Source organism: Anser brachyrhynchus, assembly GCF_964034855.1.
Source record: "Anser brachyrhynchus genome assembly, chromosome: 5".
NCBI lineage: Eukaryota > Metazoa > Chordata > Aves > Anseriformes > Anatidae > Anser > Anser brachyrhynchus.
The window spans coordinates 33,307,578-33,326,924 of record NC_137699.1 but is presented as its reverse complement, the minus strand read 5'-3'; the positions used below and the strand labels follow the sequence as shown (position 1 = coordinate 33,326,924).

Here is a 19,347-nt window from a genome sequence, read left to right as displayed (position 1 = left end):
TCATAAGCCCTTGTAAGAGAACATGTGAAAACCAGAGGCTGTTCCTTTACCAAATACTCCTTGTCAGGAAGGTGTAGCAAGTGCCATAGGGAGGGGTGACACAGGACTCCTGGCTTTTAGTTTATGTTCTGCTTTTGAGCGATCCTGGAGCTTTTTCATGAGTCAGCATCTGAATTTCTTTATTCATGAAAAGTGGCTAACCACCCCATTTTTCAATATAGTACTTCAATATATTTTCAAAATTCTTTGAATGAGATACAGTAAGAAAATACCAAACAATATCACCTGCTTGTACATTTTTGTGTCATTTTTAGCCTAGTACTATTTATTTCCAAGACATCTAGTACCCCTACAAACACACAAGTAGAACCTATTCTGTTTCTGAAGCTTCATCTTGACAGATTCATGAAAGAAATTCTTATTCCTGCCCAGTTGTCTGATGTCTGTCTATGAAGAAATTTCACCTGAAAGGACTCAGTAATGTATGGAAACTCTTTTGTTTTTTAGAAAGCATTCAGATTTCTTTCCCTGAAAGCCACTGTGGGGATGCATATGTGCATGTATATATGTTTGCGTGTTTCTGTAAATTCATTGTTCTTATTGCACAGAAAGAGATGGAAAATGCACAGTAGTAACGTGACATTTTAAACCTGTTAACTCCATAAAAGAAAAAAGTTAGATAAAACAAGCAACCAAAAGGATAAAAACTTGTAAATGGCAAGAAAATGACATACTTGAGGGAGAAATAAAACGTATGTATACTAGACATTGTAAAAGGCAGCAATCATGCCTAGACATGGGGAGCAGTAGAAATAAAAAGCGGAAGATGTCTGAAGCTCTGACAAGTGGAAACATACAGTGCATGTAAAAATGTAATAACTACAATATTTTTAAAAAATAAATGGCAGTTTATCAAAGTTGACAGAATCGATATGTAAGCAAGACATAAAAGGGGCTCTCAGGGAAGATAAGGTTATTGCAGAAAAGCAGTGTGTTCCTGAGGCTGACACTGACTACAAAGCAGGACAGGAATGTTCCTGACCTGATCATTCCTTACAGGAGCTGAATCCGAGGAAATATCAGACAATGCTCATTCAGGAGTTTTAAGGCAGCTCTCCTATGAAACTGCTGAGCTGCTGAGCGAAGTGGGTAACTGCTGCTCAAGTCCCACTGTGCCCAAGCCATGGGAAAGTGCAGTCGGACTTTTAAAAGGATCCAGGATGAGTGATTGTATTTCTTGAATACCTGGGTTTGGGAGGAGCGGGTTATCCTGGGGTAACCCATGGGATATCTCCACCAACCAGAAGACTGGTGAAGAGAATGGGATGAAAACAAAAGATTGGCAAGGGGGATTGTAAATATGATAAGTAACCTTGCAACTGGGAACACATAAAGCCTGGGGGGTAGTAATGTAGGACAACGCATATATCATACCTATTACTGTTCGTCCTCTGTGTGTTTGACAAGTAGCACATCTGTGTATAAGTCACATAGGTATTTGGTAGATTTGGAGGTGTCCTATCAGACATGCTTATCTCCCTGCCTTGGTATGGAGAAGATCAAAAAGCACAGTGAAGATCACCGCATGGTGGTAAAGCATGCCTGCACGAACCCACTGCAGGTCAGCGACCCTCTAGTATGGACCGAGCTTGGTGGTGCCTGTGTCTCTCCTGGGTGTTGCTTCGGGGAACCCCTGGCTGGCAAGGTAAAAAAAATAAATCTACGTGTGTTTCAGCTGTGGGTCTGCAGTTGTTTCTGCTGCTTGCCTGTGCTGGCTCACACACCATGGTTAGAAGAAATATAGAAGGAAAACAGAAGCAGCAGACACAGGGATGAATATCATGTCGAGGCTGAGTCAACATGGCTCTGAAGAAGTCAGTGATGATCCAGCAGGTGATCCTGAGAATGTAGTTATCTAACCTGCAGTTTTGTTCCCTGGACAGTCCACACTAGGGATGCAGGGATCCCCCAACCAGCCCCACCTGGGGCCTCCACCCACAGTCTCTGCCATCGGCCCAGGGCTCCATTTAACCTCTGGCCAGGGCCCTTGCTCTCTGTTTAGGCTATGTTGTAGGAGTGCTTATTTCTACTCTGCTCTTGGTCTCCTTGCTGGAATTTGCACCTATGTATTTTTGTCTTTAGCCTTAATACTGTCTTTTGTTTGTGGGTGGACTCTGGATGTAATTTAACTTGTTTGGCCTTGCCCATGGGCTGCATTGTCTGCCCACCCCTGCTGTGCTCAGGTATTGTGAGGCTGTGCTGTAATTAGTGTGGCTGCTGCCTGTGCTGGGGGTGTGGGTTACAGTGAGCCCCCTTATGGAGCAGCCCTCCTCCTGGTGCTCCTTTTTTGCCAATTTGTTTTGGTTTGCACTCAAGATGTATGAGGGAAGGGTGCAGATGACCTATATCATGAAGTCAAGGTGGAACTTATGTGATGTCAGAAGAGTATTTGGGATCTATAGTATAAACTTTCCAAAAGCTTTTAGGAGGACTCATCAATAAAATCAATCCCAGGGTTTAAAATAAAGTATATGGAGAAGGTGAGTAGTGAAGTAAAAAGCTTTAAATGCTAAAATGAAGTTCTGAGACAGGGCCAAAACTGATGTATCACTTGTCAGCATACATAGTCACAAGCTTTTTCTGCAGGAAGCAGCTACTGTTTTAAGCTGTATAAATGGAAACAAAGGAGTGAACAGGTTATGTGTGATGATAGGGAGTTCCTCACCTTTTCCTGAAAAAATGTCCCACTTACACAAATGGCAAGCCACTAGAGAGCAGCATTAGATCAGGACTTCTATTATGTGCCCGAAGAACGACTTTTGAATAAAGCAAAGCATTTGGAAGATGTTTGCAGTTGTTTGTGGTTTCAGGTCAGATTTGGTTTCAGATTAGATTTTACCAGAAACAGGGGAAGCGATAGGCTAGTCAGTCCTCTCTGGTTCATTGCTTATTCTCTGTTGTGGAGCGAAGGTGAAACTAAACAAAAATCATTAAGAATGTGATAAACAAAATAAAATTTTTAACAAATGGCAGTGATAAAGTACTTGGCAGCTCAAGGACAGCATGGCTAAGAAGGACGTGTCAAAAGATGGTGTAAGAAAAAAAGGAGGGCACACAGGAGAAAGAACACAAATTACATGTGTGTAGTCAAATTGTTTGGATAGATAATCTTCAAGTTTTTGGACCTGAAAATTCTGGCAGAATATCAAAAGAGACACAAAGTTAGATAATATGGACAAGCAGCATCAAAAAGGAAATTTGTATCTACAAGACAACTGCTGATAATGCATTAAGTCAGGAGGTGATCTAAGACTTTCAGCTATTAAGTAGCCTTTAGAAATACCCAATTCTTTCTGGCAGTCAGGAAAATGAAATAAGCAACAGTACGTCTCCTGACTCGGGTTACTTTGGTCTGTGGTCTACAACTGGAGTCAGTAAGGTACTACATACAGCCTTGCCTGGAATGGATATGTAAAAACGCATGGCAGGATTTCAAAGGGCCTTTCTGTCCCACCTGGATTGACCCAGCTTCAGGCTCTGCAAAGTGATCTGGTCTTTTTCTCTTGCTTTTATTGTCTAATAACTTTCGTTCTCTCCCCGGTCGTTCTGTGATGTGTAGCAGTAGAAATGTGTTCCTCTGAGTCCCCCTGCCTTTTTTTCACCTGATTCTTGAGTAGACACTGAGGTTGCTTGGAATTGTACAGGAAGACCTCTGGCTACCAGTGTAACAAACTAATAAGGGCTTCTGAGTTTCATCAGCCAAGGGCAAGAAGGGTCCTTTATGCTTGCACTTTATTGCAGTATATTCCATGTGGAAATTATAACTAGATGAATTCTGGAAGTCACAGAAACATAGAATACTTCAGAAAGTTTAGGAGAAAACTATCAAAATGGTAAAATTAAAATATTTGTAGCAAGGCTTTATTTAAGAATTTTGCTAGAAAGATTTTAGTTGATATTAAAACTAAGGAGCAGCCCATTTGTCTATCTGGAAGGGTGCCCTCTACCAAATCCTGCTGTGAACCATGTAGATTCCTTGGAATCGTCTGCAAAGGCAAAATTCATGTTTTTCTTCTTTGCTACCTAAAGATCCGTTGCAGCACATCCTTAGGTTTTTCTATAGCAACAGATATTTGCACAGAGACTGAAGCTTGGATGAGAAAGCAACATCTGTCTGCCTGTGGTGGTCATATGGTTTCAATACAAATGTCCCCACTGCGTGGCTTGCTCTTACGGTGCTCCTTTTCTAGTATTTAGTGTTGCCCATCTTTCTAGGCTTCTTTCAATCCTGGTCATCAAAAGAACGAGGGTGTCACAGAGGTGGGAAGGCAAAACGCAGGGAGCTAGTGGTTTTACAAAAGACAGTCACTGCCAGTGATGACTATATCGCATGATGAGGTACTGGGTGGGGGGAGCCAACTAACACTCAGTTCTGCTCTAGCCCCAACACATTTTCAGTGCTCCTGGCCAGCAATGCCTGGCTGAGAGCTGTGCATGCAGGCACCAAGCTGACAGCTGCTCTCTACAGAGCGAGGTGGCTCCTGGCAGCAAGCAAAGGAGTTTCTAGGACAGGTAGTCAGTATGGATGGATCAAAGAGTTCCTTGACATTCAGTTCTGCTGTAAACAGACTGCTGCCAGATATCCTGTCCCTAGGTCAGCAGCGAGGGAGTTTGCAGCGGCTCATGGGTTCTTCTTAAAGATGAGTCACTTCAAGGTTGCTGGATTTTCTTTCCTATTGCTCCACTTCCTCTGTTTTCTCTGAAGATAAATAAGAAATGAGAGCCTGGCAATTCTCTTGAGGTCCCGCAGCTTGTTTATTTTGTGGAACTACTACTTGTTGTCTAACTTTGTTACACTTGTTAACAGCAGCTTTCCCATAAAACTTGTCCCAAGTAAGCTAACCACAGCTTTGAGCACTGAGCTGCAGAGCAAAGAAGATCATCTCAGAAACTTGAAGATGAAGTATTTTCTTCTGCCAAGTCAATTAGCATTTCTCTGTAACTTCGTACTAAGTAAGCCTGTTCAGGTGTGTCCCTGCTCTGAGATGCTAAGATCTTAATGCTGCTCAGTTGCTGTCTTGAAATTAGTTATACATTTTTACTGCTGTGATTCTGCATTATAGAATTTTTCTGCTACGGAGATAAGCATGTGTAAAAAGATATACTTTTTCTTTTGCAGATAGCTACAAGAAACAATGACTTAGGTGAGTTCAACTGTAATTACTCTATAAATAACAGCAGTTTTTGGTGGCGGGTTGCTTCTCTATACCTTATTCTCATGATTTTGTATATTTTTCTCTTTGAAAATGTTTTCCAGCATCAGTGGAAAATAATTCACAGATTTCAGATGTGTTTTAAAGTTACAGTCAGTTTGATTATTTTATACTGTCACAATAAAGAAATTAAGAAGAATTATTGAGTAATTATTATACGGAATGTTCTTTTCCACATGTAGCCTCAACAAATCAGAATACTTTTGACTTTGATTTCTTTGCTGTGTGACATAAGTCACTTCCCTCTCTTCTGTACCCAAGGCATTGTATGTTTTTAATGTAATAACCAACAGCTCTTGCCTGTGAGAAACATATGCCAGGTATTTCAGCGTCAGAACTGATGAGCACGTTGCAATATCTTATGTCAAATTAACAGTTAACCTGGAAATTAATAGCTAGCGTGCATTCCATATGCATGATAGAAATAGTCTATTATTTTGTATGATTCATCCCATTTTTTTCAGAGATCACTTATGATTTCTTTAGTTCCACAAGCTCTAATGAAGAGAACATTATATATAATATACATAACTTATGGTACTCAGCCTTCCACTCTGAAGGGCTCCCAAAGCTCCTTAAGTTAAAATATATGTAGTCACTGCTCTGATTACAGCTGCACTATGACACCTATACTAATATCAGTGTTTCTTATCCAGAAAAAAATGGAGGCCTAACCAGTTTTAGCACACTATGTATGCTAGACTCAGTCTTAATTCACTAACCCTTTTTCAAATTACTGAAAAATAAACTTCAGTGGAAAAAGTTTTCAAACATACAAAAACTTGGTTAGTGCATACCTTTTACCTCCCTTTTGTACTTCTATTTGCCTTTTAAGTGCCTTGCATGTTCATTTTCTTCATCTGGCAGACAGTGAAATAGCTGTGCATGAAGGAGACATCCTCTTGAGAAGAGCACAACGCAGTGCTATTAACTGTGAGAGTTGTTTATGGCCCAAGTCACAAGATGGACTAGTCAAGGTTCCTGTTAACATCTCTTCCGATTTCTGTAAGTGTATGCATATGGATGCTGTAAAGTTAGCATTGATCTTCTGGTCTGTATGTTCTGTTATTTTATAGTTTTGTGTCATGCACTGAACGGAATCTTAGTCCAAATGTGAAATTAGCAACATGTCTCTTCTGCTATTCTCTTGGCCCTATGATTGTGGCAAAGACTCCAAATATTTTAGGCATAAACACTAAATGTGGTTACTTGGGCAGTACTTGTTATATAAATACCAGTTTATTTTAATTCCAAATACTAGTTTTAATGCTACAAATGCTAGCTACAGTGCACTTTGGTATTTAGCAAATATAGATGAAAAAATGTAATTTGTTCACATTATGAGTGTGTTTCACGAAATTACCACTAGAAGCACTTTATTGAACACTACGATTTTTCTTTCAAATATCTCAGAGAAATAAACATTCCTGCATTGGAAATGCTGTGGAGGCAAACATGAAGAAAAACTCCTTAGATATTTTTCTTCATTTTTTCCCCTGGGGTCAGTCAATAGATCTGTCTGAATAGAAAATGCTGCAGGATGCCTTAATCTAGAAAATTTTGTTCCAGAAGGTTTCACATTGGCTGTGTGTGTCCTCCATCAGCTTTCACAGAGACCCTTTTAAAAAGATCTCTGAGGGAAACTGGTATGGAAACAAAATACAGTCTGGGCCTGATTCCCATTCCTGGTGAAAGGGAATCTTTGTGTTTTCATTTTGGGTAAGGAAAGCCCAGTCCTATCTAGGCTGCTTCTCTCCCTGTGTGCTTCCAGAGCTGCAGCACGTGGTCTTGTGGTTAGGGAAGAGTCATTCTCTCTGCCTCATTCTCTCCACGCTTTAAAGATGAGGAAATTAAGATAAAAGATAGTCGTAGATGATTCATAATTGAGGAAGCCAAAACGTTCAAAAGCAGATAAACACTCCCATCTATATTTGGTACCTGAATAGAAACAGTGAGCTTCTGAGCTTCCGAACGCTGTCTCAAATGGTTTCGAGGGGTGTGTGGCAGACATTCATTACCTCTGATAAACAAGCTGTTTTTTCCATGCTTAATTAAGGTCAGATGGCTCATCTGGGATATTCTAATCCAATTATTTATATCTGAAACTTCATTTTCTTTTGCTCTGTCTAAACAGAGAAAACGATGTCAGTCTTCTGCTTTCCATCACCCCATAGCTACCTGCAGTGGAAGGCATGAGGGCTGGCTGTAACAACCTTAACAATTCTATCAACTTCAAAGTCTAATCAGCTTGAAGATCTCTGAAGGCTGTGTGCCTTTTCTGATTATACTTGTATGATAAAAATGTAAAGAGTGCTGTAGAGATTTTGGGGAATGCACCCTGTTAACACACCTTATTTTTGATTAACTAACAACAGAAAACCTTTCCTGGGCCCTTTCTCGTTCTAGCATTGACAGAGAGGTCTTGGATTGCTGATGCTCTACAAGAGGTCTCCACGTTGACCTGTGTCAAGTTTGTAAATCGTACTACTGAAACAGACTATGTGTATGTTGAACATGGGCAGAGGTAAGCTCCCTGTCTCCGGGGTCTGGAAGCACCCAAAAGGTCTTTCAGCTTCTTTTTTGTTTTGGTCTGAATTTAAGTAATTGCCCTTTTTATCCTAAGAGTCAAGACTGAGAGAGCAGGTGCAATTTTTCATTTTTCTTTAGATATACTGGCAGTTATATAACCTAATAGGCTGCAGAAATAAGTGCATGTACTTAATTAAATATAATGGGATATAATTGTTGAGAAAATTTAGAAAGAAGTATAATTCTTTCAGGTTCTTTGCTTAACTACTTGAATTGCTTCATCTAAGTTTGATAAAGTCATTTTACTGTTTTAAAATTTATCACAAAGACTATTTCTCCCTCTGCGGTTTCAGTTTGGCAGCTTTCAGTAGGCAAGGTATCTCACACCGGTGACTATTTGAGTCCCTTTCTGTGGCTGCACATCTGGAGGCCCTTGGTGGTTTAATCAGTATATGTATTTCTTTGTATTTGCTGAATGCAACCATTGCCTAATATTGATTGCCTATTTTTAGCTGCTGGTCTTACTTTGGAAAAATTGGAGGTCGTCAAGCAGTTGGCCTGATGAAAAATGGCTGTATGGATAAAGGAGCAATTCAGCATGAAATGAACCATGCGCTGGGTTTCATCCATGAACAGGCACGGAGCGATCGGGACAAGTTTGTCAAGATTGTGTGGGAACACATTATGGCAGGTAGGTCCACTAAATCTTAAGAGAAAAACACTTTGAGAAAAACACATTCACTATACGTGAATGTTTCTTCTGAGAATAGCAATGCAAATAATCACTAGCAGCTGGCTGAATTGCAGCAGAAGTTTTGGCATTAGCAGTAAGAGGAAGGCGCGTAGTCTAAAATGTGGATGAGAACACAAGACTTGATGTACAGAGAACGAAAGCCCATGCAGCCACCAGCATGTGGGAAATCCTGGGATCAGCGTGACACAAGAGGAAGGACTCAAATTTTCTCCTTGAAGAGCAAATAATCCTTCTCTCTGCCATGAGAAGGAGCAATGAGGAACAATCAGGACTGGTAAATTCGTAGCACGGGAAACACGTGAAATGTTATTTAGGGAAAGGAATGCAAAAGAAATAGTTTGGGGGTGTGCCCATGATCTATGTACTGAGAAAATGGGGTATATATAGAGCTCCTGGCTCTAAGGAAAGGAGGGAAGAGAATGGTAGGACGTCCTAGGGAAAGGAAAGTGAGAAAGTGATACAGAGGATGAAAGCAGGGGAAGAAAGGATTGAAAGAACCATTCTTCTGACAGCTGTAAGAGCTGGACAACTTGCATTTGTAATAAAATAATAGCGTATTTAATAAATTATAGAAAATAAAGAATAATAAATGAGACTGGATAATTGAATAACAGATTCTAAAATGCCTTTTCAGCAAATAAGATATTTTCAGCTGGCATTGGAAAATTGAGTATATCTATTTTCTCCAGAAGGAACTTGATTGTTTTTATTGCAAATTCCTAACACACTGTTCTCCAAACTTTTTTCAGCTATTCCCATGATATCCTAAGTGAATTCCATTTGTACTGTTCTTTATTTAGGCTTCATTTTGAGTGTTACAGTATAATTTTGATATAAATTCTATGCTGTTGTTGTATAAGAAGAGTGCATCATTTTGAAAAGTAGAGGATGTGCTAGGAAAGAGGAGTTAAAAACAAAGTTGTACCAAAGATACAAGATATAAGTAAAATCTTACACCAGTTTTGCAGGAGGAAATCTACAGGTTCAGATGTCATCATCCCTAAAGTACACAGATGTAACCAAGCTCTGATTCGGGCACAGTATCGTTGAAAGGATGAAAGGGGAGAAAAGGAGAGGAAGACAAGACTATGCAAAAAGGGGGATATCTTCAGTGTTTTAACAGCATTCACCGGGAGTGGGGACTGAGAAGACTGATGTGACAAGGGAGGCAGAAGGCAGTGTGTGCAACAGAAGCCCTGTTGGGAGGAAAAAAAAGGCAAAGATATGCAGGGGAAATCAAAAGACAGTCATGTTCATAAAGGCTGCTAGTCTACATCTTCCATAAAAATACGCTGCTAACAGTGCTGATGGCAGAGATTCCCCTGACCTCAGTGGTGCAGAACTAGACCCCAAGACATTCTGTAGGTTCTCAGTTCTTCCACATAATCTGCTTTTCTCTTGCAAAGACTGCATTACTACATTACATGTTTTGGGTTTGTTTTTACCCCTCAGTTCACCTTGGAAGCCATCCTAATTCTCTGTTTCGACAAAATACTGTCCACTGAGCTACTTGAAACTCAGCTTGTTTTTTCACAAACTTCTTGGGAACAAAACTGTACTCATAGCCTTCAGCCAGAGCTTCCTTTTCAGTCTTCTGAATCATCACACTTAGATTCTGGCAGAGGTAGATTTTTTTAGTGGAGAAAATCGGTTAAGTTCCTACATTTGTGCAGGTCTGGACATCTAGATCTCTCTAGCGTGTGATGAGGCAGATACTAGTTTGCTGGCAGCACCTCTGTCCAGCCAGGCTGGTGTTAACTCCTTTTTTAATAAAACTGTTCAGCAAAGCACATACATACTAAACAGTAGCCATATGTTTAAATGTTTCACTGCATTTGAACTGTGCTCTTCTGGAATCAGTATTGTAGATAAGAGGAACAGAGATAAAAACCTAATAGTAGGGAAAGCCAGTGCTGATGAGAACCAGTTTGAGCTTTCACTGAGTTTTTGGGCTACGAAAAGCTCCAAAGTCACGTTTATTCCCAAATCTTGTATAATTTAGGATTTTGAAGTTTCTTTTTGCGTTTCCTAGCCCTCACTGGGACCAGCACTGATGGATATTACTGGAAGAGACTGGCTCTGATTGCAAGTTTGCCAGCCAAGTTGTGCAAACTCAAGAGTCAGATAGGATGATCTTCTGATAAGTGTCCAATGCTGAACTCTTGTCCAGATGGTTTGTTTACAAACCACTAGTTATAATAATGAAGGTACAGATGTTGAACTGGGAGGGAGTGCTTAGTGGTTAGGGCATTTAACCTCAAGGCTAGGTTGACTGCATTCAGCTCTCTGCTCTGATATTGCTTACCTGTCTTATGGACAAGAGACCCAGGGTGAAATTCAAAGGGTGTCTAGTCAATGTAGAGAAAATAGGTGCCTTCGTATTAAAATGGGATGAAGCTCCCTCTGACTGTGCTTCTTTCTCTCTCCCATGACTGTCCCGGGAGCCTTGATAACTAGCTTCAGTGTCTAACCTAGAGAATTAATGCAAGGGGAAATGAATTCTAGTCTGCCTCTGGGCCCCAGTCCTGTACCAATGTAATGCTTTCTTACAGGTGGTTTTTAAGGCTAAGCAGATGAAGTGATGAGGTGCTCAGCAGCTGTATTTGGATAGAATGCTTCTAACTGATCTTACTGAGTGCCCTTGCTTCATGTAAGTCGTGTCACTTGGCTGGAGTCACTGCTGACAGGTTTGACCAGAGACAAAGCCAGAACATAGCTGATAACTTTGGTGTAACAGGCAAACCTGGTCCCTTTCTTTTGTGGTCTTACACTCATTCTGTATCAGAAGTTGGAGAGATGTATTAGGTGGACAGATTAATACATTTCCTTGGAGAATGGAATTGGATTTGTGGATTATATTGAAACTTTGACTTCTTATTTGCCTCAGTTTATATTCTGAAACCCACCAGATTCAGTGGAAATAGGCTACCATGAGCTTCAGACAGTTCCAGTTGTTTTGGAAGATCCAAGATCCAATGAGAATAAGTGTGTAAGAACTTCATGATTTGTATCCTAAGTTAAGTCTTATGACAGCAAGTGGTGTCTGACAGCAGTCATATTGATTATAACAGCAGGCAGCGTCTGACAGCAGTAATGTTGTTCTGATTGAAATGTTGCTCTCTTACCTTGCAGGGGAACAAGGGAACTTTGGAAAAGTAAAGTCCAAAAATCTGGGCCTTCCCTATGACTACTCTTCTGTGATGCACTACGGCGCGTAAGTTTTTTGATGTGTCCTTTCAAAGGATGCGCTCAGATGTAGGGAGAAGGAATTACTCTGTGCAGGGAATGACTTTTGCTGTTCACTTAAAATTGAGTTAACAGATATAATTATGAGAGTATACTTTGGCAGCAGTATTCCTGGAAAACAAAGTTGATATTGATAGATGAAAGAACGATGTTTTTTGTCACTGTACTAGTGTCTCTTGCTAGAGGTCTTTGACGTGGCTATGTTACAAAGTCTGAGTCACTGAGCTAAAGCAGTTCCAAAGTCTATGATGGGCTGTAACTAGTTACTTCTAAATGTAATCATTTTGTCAACAATATATGGGTGCAGAGAGGAGAAAAAAAAAATTACATCATTAAGATGTAGGCAGCCTTTTGAAAATTATTTATCCAGGAACACCAAGGCTGCATTTATTCTGTAATGCACGAGCCTGTAGCATGTATCTTCTGTATTTTGCACTAACAAGAAACAACTTCTGAACAAGACAGTGAAATAAAACTTGTTTATCAGGAGGCAGGAACTCACAGATAGCAGGTAATTAGCAACTGTGACAGAACTATCGTTGATCTTCTGCCTCTTGAATCATGAAGGTGGGATGTAGTTCATTTTGTCAGGGCACTGGATAAAGCTCTTCTCAGGACAATGCATTTTTTGTTCCTTGCTTTCAATTACTGTGCCCAATTGGTTGCCACAGTTTTTCTTCACGGAAGGTTAACTGATTTTAGAGAAGGTTCTTGCCCCTTCCCGTTGAAATTCTGTGTGGTTCATCAACATGATCATGCAGTTAGTCACTGTTTAATAGAAGTGATTTAGAAATGTGCCTTATTTCTACAGGTATGATTTCTCCAGCACTCCTGGGAAACCAACTATTGTACCCATCCCTAACCCTTCAGTACCCATTGGGCAGAGAGAAGGGCTGAGTAACTTGGATGTGGCTAAAATCAACAAGCTCTACAAGTGCAGTAAGTGCAGGAAGATAGGCATGTGAATCCTTACCCAGCTGATGCCTGTAGGCACCATCAGACATCCCCCAAAGGAAATCAGCCCACAGTACATCTCCCCCTAGCCCTATAAGAGTGCTGGTACGTATGTGGAACAGAATTGTCTCTGTGGCCAAGATACAGCCTTCTTGTAAAAGACAATTTGCTTTCAGTAATTCACTACATTGAGCTATGCTGACCTAGTCCCTGCCCTTTGACAAAAGCAAAATCCATGAGAGATCATGGTAGCCAACTCTGTCAGATTCTTGCTTCAGGAAAACTCTGAAGGTTGCAAAGCATATGAGTGATCAACAGCCATGATTAAAGTTCAGTCATATTCATCAGTAGTGCCAGTGGGTTTATGATTTCTTTCAATTAAAATCTGACTGCAGGGCTAAAAGTATGGCTCATTAGAACATGTTTGAGGGGAATTCCCTTGGCTTTTTGTGTAGTTTTCTACTTCCTTGCCTCCGTCAATTTCTTACTCATCAGTGTGGTACCATAAGGTCTAGAAATACTTAACATTCCTTTAGAGCAGGAAATCCTCAGCAGAGATGCACAAACCAATTTAAATAAACCACCGAACATGCCCCTGCAATGCACAGTTTTTGCACTGACTCCCAGTACATAAGCTAATTGAATTATATAGTATTTGACATTTTTGAGATGTTATTCAATTGGTTTTCACCAGAACGGTAGAAAACATTACTACTGTCTGAATATTACCATACCAGATTCTGCTCTGAATTGTGTTAGAGCTCAGTTAAATAATCAATAGAATCAACTTTATAATCAACTGAAGGAATCAGCATTCCTTCAGCTGAGTATTTAGGTATAGATTAAACCCTCTCAGTGATGATTTCTCAGTTTAACTGCAAGAAAGACAAGTTTTCAACTTAATTGTCTCTCTCATGGTCTCAAAGATAGCTATAACAAGTACTTAATTGTTTTCTTCATAATGTATTCTTGACAGTGAGGCTGGGAGTGAATCACACGTCAATACCATTATTATGTAATTACATAATTAGATCTGTGTATTTGGGAAGAAAAGATAGATTAAACCAAAAACAACAAAACCCACAAATGAATAAAAACTATCATAAGTGGAAAATGACAAAAGTCCAGTTGTCTCAGGGAAAGTACAGAGCAAGGGAAAGATGTCATAAGTTCCTATGTTTGCGTGTCATCTATTCACATTTCGTAGTTTGGAGAGTTAAATAATGAATTAATGAAGACTATGTATAGAAAGACAACAGGCCAATGAGATCAGACTTTGTATACCAATCACTAACTCTCTAGCCTCACTTCAGTGCTCTTTTACTGTATTTCTCTAGTGCCCGTTCCTATCTCTGCTTTGGCAGAATCTGGTTTTAAGCTTGAATTTGCATACACGTAAGAATACACAAACATTTGCTGATGGGAATTTATGCACTGATGTAATTGAAACTGCTATTGGTTGAGGTTAAGCAAGTTCATGAAAAATCCGGGGCTTTTCTTAGTAAAGTGAAATATGTGAGTGAAGCCCTCCCGTTCAAAAAGAAAGTAGCTGAAGCAGCTAATTACCCTTTTAAGTAGCTTTAGTTTGCTCACAGCTTTTGAATAGTTTTTAAACTAGGAACATAAACACAACTGTAGGCATCTTTTTTTTTTTTTTTACAAGCTTGACTTATGATAATCATTGAAGAGAGTTGTCTGATGTTTTTGGAAGACTTTTGTTCAGTTTTCATTCTCTTCAGCATTGTTTGGTTCTTCCCTTCAGATTGCTGTAGCTCTGTGTTGCCAAAACCCAAAGGCTCGTTCTCCTCTGTCAATTACCCATCCCCATACCCAAACAATAGCAACTGCCTGTGGTTGATCCGCATCCGTCGGAGTAAGGTAATTTTTAATAGGAGAAAGCTTTGAATCACAGTGTCAGGACTACACAGCATTATTTTATTATTATGACTAGCATCTAGGAGTTCTTTTGAGGGACCAAGACATTTATTCTGTAACATAGTAAATGAAAAGAAAGTCTCAACAATTTTCATAAGACTTTTTATAAGACCATCAGATGTACTATTTAACTTGATTTTTATCCAGTTAGGATTAAGCGATTTTTTAAAAATAAGGTATAGTCAAACATCTGTTATGAGGCTCAGTAGCAGGGACACTAGGTGAAATTCTATGGCCTTGTTATACAGAAAGTCAAATTTCTGTGATATGTGGATAGTGAAATTAACAGAAATTCCTAGTTCACTTCGTAAGTTAGATGGTTTGAATCTTTCCCTGCGTATAGCAGTAAACCCAACATCTGTTTTCTTGTTTCTCAAGATTTTCCTGCAGTTTGAGGCTTTTGATCTCCAAACCTCCTCAGATTGTTCTTCTGACTATATAAAAGTTTACAATGGAAACAGCAAGAATTCTCCTGTCTTGCTGGACAAATACTGTGGGAAGGGGCCGCTGCCTTCCATGGTTTCTTCTGGATCTACAATGCTGGTAGAGTTTGCAACTGATGAGACCATTACAGCCACAGGATTCAGAGCCTCCTACAGCAGGGGTATGAACACTCCTTTACAGAGCTTGGAGAACAGGACAAATAGTATTTGCATGGAAGAACTGAAACTTTAAGCATGTACACCAGAGCAGGTTTTTCCATGTTATTCTTTACATCCCCAGTGGGTATTACTAACACAAAGGATTAGGCAATGATGGGGCTGAAGGTTAGCAGGAGACAAAACAGGATATTGCATGGTTGTCATGTTAGGAATCCTGAGTACCCATTTGCATTCTTCTCAGAGCTAGGCTTCCTTGCATCTTTATAACAATTTATTTAAATAAAAACAATGCAATGACTAACTAATAGGAGCAGTGCAAGCAAATAGCAAATAGATTGCAGAACTTCATGAGAAATAGCACCAATGAGAAGTAAAGCCAAGATCTGGGCCATATGTTATTCAAGGTTTTGTGGTGTTTTAAGCAACCAGAGAGACTAACTTTGCGTAACTTGCACTTTCCAAATGAAAGGCTTTTATGTCACATGACACTCAGTGCTTATCATATTCACTTCAGGGGTGCCTGTTTTACAAGAATAGGAATGCATTATGAACTGCTGGATAAAATCCTGTTGTGTTGCAACGTGATTTTAGGTCACAGGCATTGAACCAAATAACTGGTTATTGTTATTGTCTTATTTCAACTTAAGATGCAAACTTTTTAAAACATAATTTGAAGATGTACATTTCTAGTATCATTTTTTACTTTTTTTTTTTTTTTTTTTGCATTTGGCTTGATGGAGTAATCTCTAGATTGCATTAGAACTAGCTCAATAATGCAATCTCAAATACTTAACCTAATTCTTTTCTGGAAGTGCAGTAAGGTAGTCCCATTAGGATGCTATGCTAATGTGGTAACATTTCATTATAAGACTAGTATAGCTTTAGATTCAGCTGTTCCCTGTCCTCCAAAGTTATTTTAGCAGGAAAGTTTTTTGTTGTTTTAGTACAGCTGATACAAATATATTTGCTGATACAAACACAAAGAAATAAACTATTTCAGCAGTAGATTTTCATAATACCACGCTCTTGGCTTGAAGAAAATAAAAAAGAGTACAAGCAAGCTTACTACTTTCTACTGTCAAAATACGTGTTAATATGCCTTTCTTTGTTTCTCCTCCTTTACTACTAAGTGAATTGTGGAGATACTTTCAGAGACTCAAATGGAGTCATCACCTCTCCAAACTACCCCAATAAATACCCCAAAAACCGAGCATGTTTCTGGGTCATCAGTTCTCCAGTAGGATACAAGGTAAGGCACAGATTCTTTTGCTGGTTCCAGTAGTGTTCTCTAACGGAATCTCTTTTTGCCTTGGAGAACAACAGCTGTAATGGTGTGCTGTGTTTTGGTGGATTTTTATTTTTATTGAGGAGGCATTTTCAGAGTGAAAATCTGAAAACAAATTCAGTTTAAGAACTTATGCTGGGTCTTGGTATTTGAGATATTCATCAAAGAAAAATCTTTACATATTGTGAGACTTTTATGAATTTAGTTTGTACTTTATTGGCTTTGCTAAGAATAATCTCTAGATAAGAGTGCCCACTAGAAAACCAGATTATTGCACAGGTTCTGTTTTTTGTATTTCTTGAGAAAAGAATTTAAAGCACAGAAGATCAGTCTTCTCTCTTGTTTCTCCTTTCAGTCCAAATGCTAATGAACTAAGCAAATTAGTTGCTGTTAATTTGTATTACAATATGAGATCAGGATGTGGCAGACAGAATGAAAACAGTGCCTTGTACATAAGGAATTTAGACTATTTGTGCTTGTTACATGCAAAGGGTAAGAGAAAATGGTATAAACTGAAAACAGTGATTTCATTGTATTTTCTCCAGATATCTCTTAAAATGTTATTCTTTGAGTTGGAAGATAATGACAGATGTGTTTACGACTATTTGCTCATACATGATGGAAGCCAACCTACATCACCTGCAGTTGGCCCTTACTGTGGGACAGAGAAGGTTGCAGACTTCACTTCCACTGGGAATTTTGTGCTGGTTGAATTTCACAGTGATACAGTTTGGGAGTTGCCCGGATTCAAGATGAGTTATACATTTCATAGGTAGTACTGTACATAACAGGAGATGTAAAATGCAGAATGAAAGAGACCAACTAGCCACTGTTTCAAGAGTCTCTAAGCTTTTTGTTATTGTAATCCCATTGCTGTTGTTACATGACCAAATGGAATAGTAAAACAAACTATGTAAGCCAATTCTCAATAACTTATAATGTTAGAAACTGCCTTAAAAAAAAAAAAAAAAACGAAAAAACAAAAAAAATGAATATGGCTACAGAATTTGGCTTCCCAAACTGGAAGATGCTAAAATAAATGTTCTTACTGCAATTATGCCTTTGTGAAGAGCACGTATAAAATGGTAATTTGCTTTTCTAGTGCCAGGAAGGCAGCCAAGAATATCTTGAATGACACTGACTTTTTTTTTGTAGGATCTGTAATGCTTTGCTTTTTATGCTCTATTTTTTTTTATTTTTTTATTTTTTTTTTTTACCCTCAGAAGAATATTTGATAAGTTGTGGACTGAAGGGTCTAGAGCTGGCCTGCATCATGCAAACCAGGCAACAAATACCTGTAGCTCCTATGAGCTCCCATCTGACTATGTAAACTCTTACTTCATTTTATTTGGCTTCCTGTTCAGACTGGCACCTTTTTTGGAGGATGTAACAACAGCAGCATGAGAGAAAATTGAACTCTATTTCTGGCTTGACCATCACTATTAAAAGGAAGGGGTTTTTCTTCCCTGCTTTTTTAATTGATTTACCTCAGAACAGTTAACATGCAAGCTGGCTTCAGGAAATAAGGGGAAGATGCCTGGATGGCTGTGGGATGAACCTGGGAATAGTCATTACTGCTGTTTCCTTACATTGCTAATAAAATGCCTTCCTCTTATTGTGCTTTTACACAGAGAATGTTGATATGGTAGAATGTGGTAGATGCTCCTTTTGCTGTGTGGCAAGTCATTTGGAAGCGGTGTCTGAGGGCTATACCTGTATTGTAGCCAGAAGGCAAATTAGTTTATTTTTAGCAAGCTTCAGCATGTGAAAACCGTCAGATATGGCTTTGGTTGCCTAAGTACATTGGACCTCAGCATGCAAACTCTACAGTCTTCCCTCTATTGTTATCAAAAGTAAGACATGCTGTGCAAGGGGGCCAACTGTTGCTCATGAAGAGCCCAGAAGAACTAGAACCCAACCTCAAAGATAGTAACTTTTTGTATGTCAGCATAGAATGTATGCCTTGCAGTTCAACACAGTTCATTTCCTTCTAGATATATGTTCTCTGTACAAACCTGGAACGGAGGTTTTTTTATGCTCATGGAAGAGGGGAGAATAAAGTTCTGGGATCTTAACCTCAGCTTTGGAAACAAAAGCTAATTCTTCCACCTGCGTCTGACTTTTGAGGAGGTACAACCCCCATGTCAATTGTTACTGTATACAAACTTGAATGGGTCCTTATTTTAAATATTCAATGCTGACAGCTTTCACTGGAACTTGAGTACTATTTCAGATTCGCTTTCCGTGGCCTGATGTGGGGTTCTACATCAGGCCATCCAGGTTCAATGTTTTTGATGTTCATGCATTCAGAAAAGGAGTATGAACAACATGTGAAGCAGCAACGTACCATGTATAGGAATATTAGTTTTGCAACTTGTCCCTAGAAATACAGTATTAATTAGGACTCTCAGATGTGGGAATGTGACAGGGCTGGGGTGCTTTATTTCTAAGCAAGTCCTTCCTGCAGGCAAGCTGTAAGCTCAAAGGGCATGCAGCCTGGCTAAAAGCTCCGCTCTCATTTATTTTGAAAACATGAATTCAATGGTACTGATGTAGAAATGCATTCCTGAATACAGCCTGAAATATGTTATAAGTTCCCTCTTTCATAGCAAAGGCTTTTAAATATTGAAGTCTGAAAGTTCCATGTTTCATCAGTTATGTTAGGGGTCTTTGTTAATGCTTTCCTTAGTGGATATGTATGTTAACTGGAACACATGCTCCAAAATACCTCCCAACCCCCTTTGCAGATATCAAAAGCTTCAGTTTTCC

At 39.3% G+C, this 19,347-nt stretch overlaps 1 protein-coding gene across 3 annotated transcripts; it reads left to right on the top strand.

Moving 5' to 3' along the window:
- The first annotated feature begins 728 nt into the window (after positions 1–728).
- Positions 729–18,658, top strand: LOC308195650 (embryonic protein UVS.2-like). 3 transcript variants are annotated; one of them, XM_080593461.1, is made up of 11 exons: positions 729–1,705; positions 5,180–5,204; positions 6,141–6,278; positions 7,680–7,797; positions 8,315–8,493; positions 11,689–11,770; positions 12,614–12,741; positions 14,519–14,634; positions 15,070–15,295; positions 16,424–16,542; positions 17,124–18,658. In XM_080593461.1, exons 1-11 carry the CDS (start codon positions 1,550–1,552, stop codon positions 17,352–17,354), a joined length of 1,518 nt encoding a protein of 505 aa, XP_080449587.1. In that variant the 5' UTR covers positions 729–1,549; the 3' UTR covers positions 17,355–18,658. The 3 variants fall into 3 exon arrangements, with proteins under 3 accessions (XP_080449587.1, XP_080449589.1, XP_080449588.1); XM_080593463.1 differs by lacking the exon at positions 729–1,705 and adding an exon at positions 1,717–2,540; XM_080593462.1 differs by lacking the exon at positions 729–1,705 and adding an exon at positions 3,786–5,027.
- Positions 18,659–19,347: the final 689 nt, after the last annotated feature.

Bases quoted from the DNA above. Each gene is read 5' to 3' on its own strand.
- LOC308195650 (XM_080593461.1), top strand. From the start codon at position 1,550: ATGGAGAAGATCAAAAAGCACAGTGAAGATCACCGCATGGTGGTAAAG. The intron at 14,635-15,069 runs GTAATTTTTAAT...TTGTTTCTCAAG, and splicing joins TCCGCATCCGTCGGAGTAAG to ATTTTCCTGCAGTTTGAGGC. The intron at 16,543-17,123 runs GTAAGGCACAGA...TATTTTCTCCAG, and splicing joins GTTCTCCAGTAGGATACAAG to ATATCTCTTAAAATGTTATT.